This window comes from Anneissia japonica, unplaced genomic scaffold, assembly GCF_011630105.1.
Source record: "Anneissia japonica isolate Jap-2015-1 unplaced genomic scaffold, ASM1163010v1 scaffold426_len1935630_cov189, whole genome shotgun sequence".
NCBI lineage: Eukaryota > Metazoa > Echinodermata > Crinoidea > Comatulida > Comatulidae > Anneissia > Anneissia japonica.
In genome coordinates, this window is record NW_022713172.1 from 1,933,133 (window position 1) to 1,941,105 (window position 7,973).

The window sequence follows — 7,973 nt, forward strand, 5'->3', positions numbered from 1 at the left end:
TTGCAAAGTGTGTGGCTCTTTCAGAAAAAATGGGATTTATGGATTATGGTGAATACCGGGTTAAAACGAACTAAGTTTGGGTTGAAGGGTCTGAGAGTTCCATTTCCGGCCATCTAGAGGTGCCATAATCATACTTCTTGTTTACTTCAGCCACAACCATGATGAGGCTCCATCTGTGAAAGTCCGACCTAGGCCGCCAGTATTTCGAATTCCTGGATCCGCCACTGGTGATGATTACTTCACCCTTCACCAGGTTAAAACGATTTAGGGTCGTAGCGGCCGCGAGTCGATTCGATACGCAGCAATTAGTATGGAGCGCCAAGCGTGCAGTACTGTATGCAAAATATATGTTGGACAATGGGCATCAGAGTTCGATATTAATACTGTTTTAATCAATTATCTAATTAATGTATATTTTCTTTCATAATTTATATATAGCCTATATAAATCGAGACTTAATATTTATTTAGTTTATTTATTATATCAATTGATTTATAGTATGCCTATTTTCTTACAGAAATGGATGGTAATTTTCAAATGGCTTCTTTAGTTTGTTCGAATTTTACTAACATAATTCAATTATGTCATGTACCTACAAAAATGTTTCTATCTGTAATCAATCTGTAAACAAATCGATCTTTAATCAACCAGGGCCAAGTAGACTACGAGAAATAAAAAATATTCCATTTTGTATATATATTTGTTTTGTACCGATTAAGTCTGATAATTATACACTGATTTCTCTTTATTTCGAAACACTTGCCCAATCAATCAGTATAGCGCTACTGGGGTTCCATACATTTTGAGCACAGCCGCTTTCCCTCGGGACCGCCTCGACCATACTCCGTTTAAAACGACCTAAGCCAGTGGGTGCAGGTCAAATCGGCCACAAGTCAACTCGGCCATAGTCAACTCGGCCACAAGTCAACTCGGCCACTAAAAGTTTGGCTACAGCCAACTCGGCCACAAGTCAACTCGGCCACAAATCAACTCGGCCACAAGTCAACTCGGCCACAAGTCAACTCGGCCACAAGTTCTTTAATGTAAATCTCAGTTTTTGCATCCTTTTTCTTCAATATATGATTGAAATAAAGTATGAGTATATTTTAGTAAAACAGGACCACCACACTACCAAAAGAGATTTGAATGCTATTGCCTATGAATTAAAAAGAGTTATTTATTAATGTGTGCGTCTTCTGTTTACTCACAACATTCTACTTCAACAATAATATTAAACAACAATAACGACAATAAATTAGTAATATTTACATTAATAACACCAATAACAATAACTTTTTAAATTACTATTATTAAAATAATAATACTAAGACTAATGAATAATAATAAGAATAACAATAAGAATAATAATAAGAATATTAATAATAATATCAGCAAAAATTTGAACAATAATATAATGTTAATGCCAAGACTAATAATTACCGTAATATTAAAACTAACGGTAATAAAAACAACAATAATAATAACAACAATGACAACAATAATAACAGCAATAATAATAACAATAAGTATAGTAATACTTAAAGAATTAGTATTTTATACTTGATGAATTACTCCTAAAGTGTATAAAGTGTAGTACCAGTAAATGACTTGTGGCCGAGTTGACTTGTAGCCGAGTTGACTTGTGGCCGAGTTGACTTGTGGCCGAGTTGACTGTAGCCAAATTCTTTGTGGCCGAGTTGACTTGTGGCCGAGTTGGATCGAATTCAAGCCAGTATACCTTGTTGAATTGCTTGCATTATAATTAGTTGATTAATGAATATTTTACACGAAGGTTCAAACCTAAGTGGTGGTACCTTGATGAATGATAAGCATTTCTTTACAATGTTGTCCCTAAAACCGTATATGCAACAACCTTAACGCTGTCATAGTACTGTAATTTTCTTTATTTAGTACCCTTGCAATATGAGTATTACTTAATACGTTTAAATTGCTATTAAAATGCGCGCGTGTTACTATTTTTAGTTTTTGCTTTACTTTCTTCATTAATGAGTACAATTACAAGATATACAATCAGTGGGCAGGGCATTCTTCAGTAGGCCTCAGCGGCAGCAGCCACGGATAATTTCATACATGATGGAGTGAACACATGTGCTGATGGAATACGAAGGACACTTATCGACAAAGCCAGGCACGTACTGCCCCCACTATGGGCATACAACAAATCCTTTTTAATGGCGATGCATTCAGACTGCCAGTTGGTACTGCGTCGTCAATGCTCAAATTGGGCAGTTAGATTCATCATATATATTCAATCCATTGTTTATCCGGTAACCAATGTACCTACCTGTATCCTCATCATAGGTGTTACGTGTAAATTTATAATAAATGATACTTCACCATATTAATAAATTTGAAAGAAAAATTACTGTATTGATAAATGATAGGTTTAATTTATTGTTGTAACATATAACAATGCAAATAATCAAAGAGTTTCTAACATACAGCCAATAATAATTAACTATAACTACAGGTCAACATAAACTACAACACAACTGTTTATACAGTTTTAACACCAGGAATAATTCAAAAGTTTGTTATGAAGATGACTTCCAAAATCTAACCTTTGTTTTAATTATGATTTAAGTGCGAGCCTGAATTATGGTAATCTATTAATCTTGTTAAAAATGTAAACACCGACATACTGTGCCCGCTCGTTAAAACCTACATTATTGACGGTCAGTGCAACAAGGAGTACCAAAGTGATGTCGTCACAGGGCCTGTTGGTTCCAATCAGTGCTAGTCTGTGTTACTCACACACACTTGTATTGATTGAATCTTTGAATGAATCAGCTACGCTCTTTGATGTTACACTTCTCTACTACTAGACAAACTAATAAACAGTTACACACATTTAAAATCACAACACACTAATGTACATTAAAACAACGATAACCTTGTTTACCCATCAATCATTTTTGGAAAACAACTTAGCATTCCAATACAGCAAAATACAATTTTCTACTAAAGAATTTAAAAATTGAGAAATGAGATTAAAAATATATTCTGTATATATAGGCATAAATGCAATACTAAAAGAATACCATATACTAAAAATATAAAATACTGGTCATATCACACTGTAATGCATGAAAAGAATCTAACAAACCCTGTAAGTTTCAATTAAAAATATAACCCTATAATATTGTTGGTCTTTTATAAGCAATTTACATTGTAGAAGATGATACATACAATATATTGCCATTATAGATTACTGTTCAGTAACAGAAATCCAATGCTAGTTAAATGTTTACCATGCATCAGTAACATACTCTAGTAAAACATCAGATAAGGTAAAGTAAAACCTCCATTGTATAAATTTAAAATATAATTTTTATTACAATATTCAAGTAAGGACAAAAGAGTTGCATAGCAGTAAGTTATGACAATAAAGTTAACTTTGTTTATACGTTGGTAAAGTTAACTTAATTAATACTATTTGGTTAATAATTTTCTAGTATATACATCAGATATATTAATTTAGTTTTACATTGGAATTATAGGTACAGTGCTTCTCAGCTGCTCAGAATTCAGCATGGTGGGATTTCATTGCCACCAGACAAATACCTTTTATCTAGTAATTCCGATGATAAAAAGCCAAAGTATACTTCAGGCCAGACTAGACTTTTTTTATACTTTGTGTAGTAAACCCGCCACCTGCCAAAGATGAAGATTTCCGAATAAAAATAAAATTTTATTTTTGGCCAATTAGCACACCTGCCCTCACAAAAAATGGCAATTTCAGAAAAAAATCTCCAAAAATAAGATTGTATTGGATTGGATTTATTCGGTGTAATCACCAAGGATAGCCCACGAAAGTCTAGGAGACTTATTTCCAGTGGGGTCCTTCTGGTGGCGATTGGGGAGTACACCGGGAGACAATCCTCCACTTTTTTCCGAAGAGTGTACTGCGTTCTTTAACGTGCACATGGGCCATAAATGTACGTGTGACCAATGGCTTAAACGTCTCATCCAAAAGACGGTGCGCTATTGTAACTTGTATTTAAGCCCTCCAGCTGAAACACAAGGAGATATGTATATTTCTTCCTAATTATATAAATTTAAAGCATTTAACCATCCCATTACTACTGTACACTGTTTACATTCACCAATAAAATTTTATTTTTATTTTCTCCTCTGTCTTGATGTTCTTGTCAAATATATTTGCTAAATAAGAAAATGCAATTTTATTTTATTTTCCTGCCCTCCTCTGACGACCTTTATAAAACTAAGTTGGCGAGACAAGGTATAAAAAAAACCTTACTTACAAACAAGGAATTTTCCTATGATCAAGGGTCACAAGTCTCCCGCTAACTCCCAAAGAATGCACAAATCTCCCGGGAAAAAAATCTTCCGCAAATTCATAATACTTGCACGTTTTTACAAGTTTATCTATCAATAGTCTCACGGAAATCGGGGACGATGGGTATCATCCACGCACACAAAAATAAAAATTAGATGTGTTTAAGAAAGCTCATTTTACCAGATATCCAGGATGCGACTTGTTCCAAATTTGGAGCCTTGTATGATTCCACCACATGGTGGCTCTTGTCTTTAGTTAACATTAACATCACTCAGAAGCAAAGATGCACAATCATTACTGCTTTGCTTTACAAAATAATTTTTTCTGACTGTGAAAAAGAAATCATGCTACACATGGATAAAATTTACTTCTTGGCTGATGTATCAACAAAATCAGTATACTATATGTGAGGTCTCACCACAAAATAAGTCTCATGGTTAGAAATTCAAAAATTGAGTTTATATTACATTTGGGTATATCACATTATAAGTATTCATTTGGTCTTTGAATGGCTTCCCTACTATAAGTAAATTCAGAGATGTGAGCATTTAAAGTTTAGGTGTATAAGAACCATGTTTTGAGAAAATCGGCCTCAAAGATAAACTAACCTGTACAAATAATATGACTATAATTACAGAATATGTGCAGAGAACACTTTTTTGGCAAGAAAATTCACTTACAAAGTATACAATCACAAAATATAAGTATCAAGTTATTCAAAAACATTAAAATCAAAATTTTGTAAAAATGCTGACTTTGGCCTGTTTTGGTGAATATCTCAATATGACTTCACCAACAATGCGTGTCATTTCGTGGTGATACCTCACATATGTGTATTCTAATATTACCACAAAACGTTCTTATAACGTAAAATTGTTAGCTGGACAATATGCAATAGGATAGTAGTTTTCTATGTACTATGATATACAGGAACCATCAGTGTATTTAAAAGCCTCACATAAATGTTAGTTTTAACTTTAATACAGGATTTACTCATGAATGAATTTCATCTAGTCTAGTCTTAGTTTATACATAATAAAGAACCGACACTATTTTAATTTTAAGATTTATACATTTTATCACATTTTTTATAATGATGATAAAGATAATTCAGCCTAAACCTGACAAGTACTGTAGTTAAAGCTGGGAGTAGGCTTAACTTAAATGTGACCGGTAGATGCTGGAGGAGGTTGACCATAGTATGTATACATTGGCACAAAGCCTGTGCTGCCCATGAATGCGTCGTCTGATGTATCTTCTTCTTTCATGTCCACTGCTCCAAACACACATGAAGCATACGATGGTGGTGCTAAAAAAACAAAAATAACAGGATTATTTCTAGACCTACTGCGTACAGTAAAAAATTCCAACTGATTGACCTAAGTTTTAAATCTCACTGTGTTTAAGCAGTAACTGTTTTTTGCTTGATTCTAAAACTTTCACCAATATTAAAAGCAATGTATTAAAGGTTTAAAAAAAATTTTTTTTTTTTTTAAATATTTGCTGACCCTCATTATATATTAATATTTATTTAACGAAACTTAAAATTTAAATGAAAGGCCCTTTATATTTTTTTTGGTACATAATATATATAATATATAATAATAATGTGGTACATAATAATCAAAGAAAGACACCATTTTATTTTCTGAAGAAAAGGTCGAAGGACACACCCTTGAGCATAAAACATATTAATGGAATCGCAAATTGTATTCAGGCAGCACTCAAGAAAACAATGTGCCTGTATACAACGGATGACTCCATTATTTTCTTGAGGGTATGCTCTAGTTACGTAATGTTCTAATTTTGTATGACAATGTGAAATATACAGAATATAATTTTAAAATTTAAAAAAAATAAATAAAAGTAGATGAATTTAAAATATTAGGATTACTTACGAAGGTTTGGGTAGGGGTCAGGCAAAGCAACAGGAGGTGCAGACGGTTGTTGTGTTACCACTCCATATTGAGTGTTATATCCACTGCTGTACACATTTGCTGGTATTGTACCAATCAATACCGGAATATCAATACGGCAATCCACCGCCATTGGAATATCCACATGCAGCTATATAATATACACAAAAATACAAAGCAGTGAATTTCCATTCATGTTGTTCATGATACAATTTTTATTCCTGCAACGAGATGAAATTCTCTTGACACAACAAACACAGCAATCAAACTGATTTGAACAAAGCTATTAGGGCTATTTTACTCTTTCAAAATTACTACATTATTTACTCAAATATTACTATAAATAGATACATTTTATATATAAGAAAAGATAGCTTTATACAGTAAGGTGTTCAATTCAATTTTTAGTGTCCTTTTCAAGGTAAATGTTATATCTGAGATATAATTTTGTGGTTGTTTATGAAAAAAGATGATAATGAAAGTGGAGACATTGTTAAAATATAATAGCTTTGTAGACTATTTCTGCTTTAAATTTTATATTCTTTTATATATCTATTGCTAAACATACCCTGACAAAGTATGATGCCTCGATGATGCTACAGTTTGTTAGAGTGGGTGCAATTGGTGGGATAAGGAGAGGTTTTTGGTTCCATCCGTGACGTTTTCCCTCACCGATTTCTGGCTCGGAAATTTTACATACAAGTTTGTCAATCTTGCGAGTTTTGCGAGTGGCTTTAAAAAGGACCCTCTGATATAACTCAATAAATGGCTCAAGGTCACGTGAGCTTCCATTGTTCACTTCGCCGGTATGCACTATAGATTCACCTGATGAAATATATATCAGACAAAACAATCAGGTTTGCTAAAATTAATATTTAATTAATAAATATATTAACATTATTATTTTTCATTTTTTAAAATATGTATTTATAAAATGTTGCATACAAGCTCATATTTCTCATACTTATGATCACCATTGCTATTATCATTGTCTTAACAACAACTGTGTAAACTTTGGTATATATTAATATGATTGATTCCACAGTTTATATGCAGCTGTAGGATAAATTGAAGGGTATGAAGGAATGAAGGGGGTTTGGAGGGTTCTCTACTGGTATTAAGTGAGCACAAACAAATGCAGATTATGTAGTTACAGTACACTAACATTAATACTTTGCTTTCCTATTTAGATGCAGGATGCTCTAGAAATATGTACATTACGTAACTACACTTACCAGCACAGTACGCTTGGCGCTGGATCTCAAACGATGCATTTATGTGGGTCGCACAGCAACAGCAGCATACTTCTTTAGTATCATCTCTTCTCATAGGATTCTAAAATGAAAATTTAATGGTCATGCTCCATATTTTTCTTAGTTTGGGGGCGTTAAAGTGTGTATTTCGATGTGTCTTTACACATTCTACTAATTAAAATGGCCCTTCTCGGCTGATAAGGGGCAAAAAGGAATGCTGATGAATACTGTATCCTGAAGCCCACTTAAGGCTGGGGCTTCTGGCTTAAGTCAACAAGATATCATAGCTCTTACACCACTGAAGATGGTAGTGGTAACGAAAGGGTTTTTGATGATGGTACTGATGATGATGGTGCCAAGTCGAATGGCCGAGCAGTTAGCCTACAGCCATAGTATTGGTGCTGGTTCGAACGACACGCTCACCTATGGTTTGGATGGTAGAACAAGTCTTCTCGAATAAGGACTAATAACCGTAGGCCCAGT

At 33.5% G+C, this 7,973-nt stretch overlaps 1 protein-coding gene across 1 annotated transcript; it reads right to left on the reverse strand.

The window, feature by feature from the left end:
- Nucleotides 1-4,988: 4,988 nt before the first annotated feature.
- On the reverse strand, nucleotides 4,989-7,572 carry LOC117108322 (arrestin domain-containing protein 3-like; the record flags this gene model as incomplete). Its single annotated transcript, XM_033250299.1, has 4 exons — nucleotides 4,989-5,630; nucleotides 6,220-6,388; nucleotides 6,806-7,062; nucleotides 7,473-7,572. Coding segments are annotated over 4 exons (675 nt in total), but the record flags the coding sequence as incomplete, so codon positions are not given.
- Nucleotides 7,573-7,973: the final 401 nt, after the last annotated feature.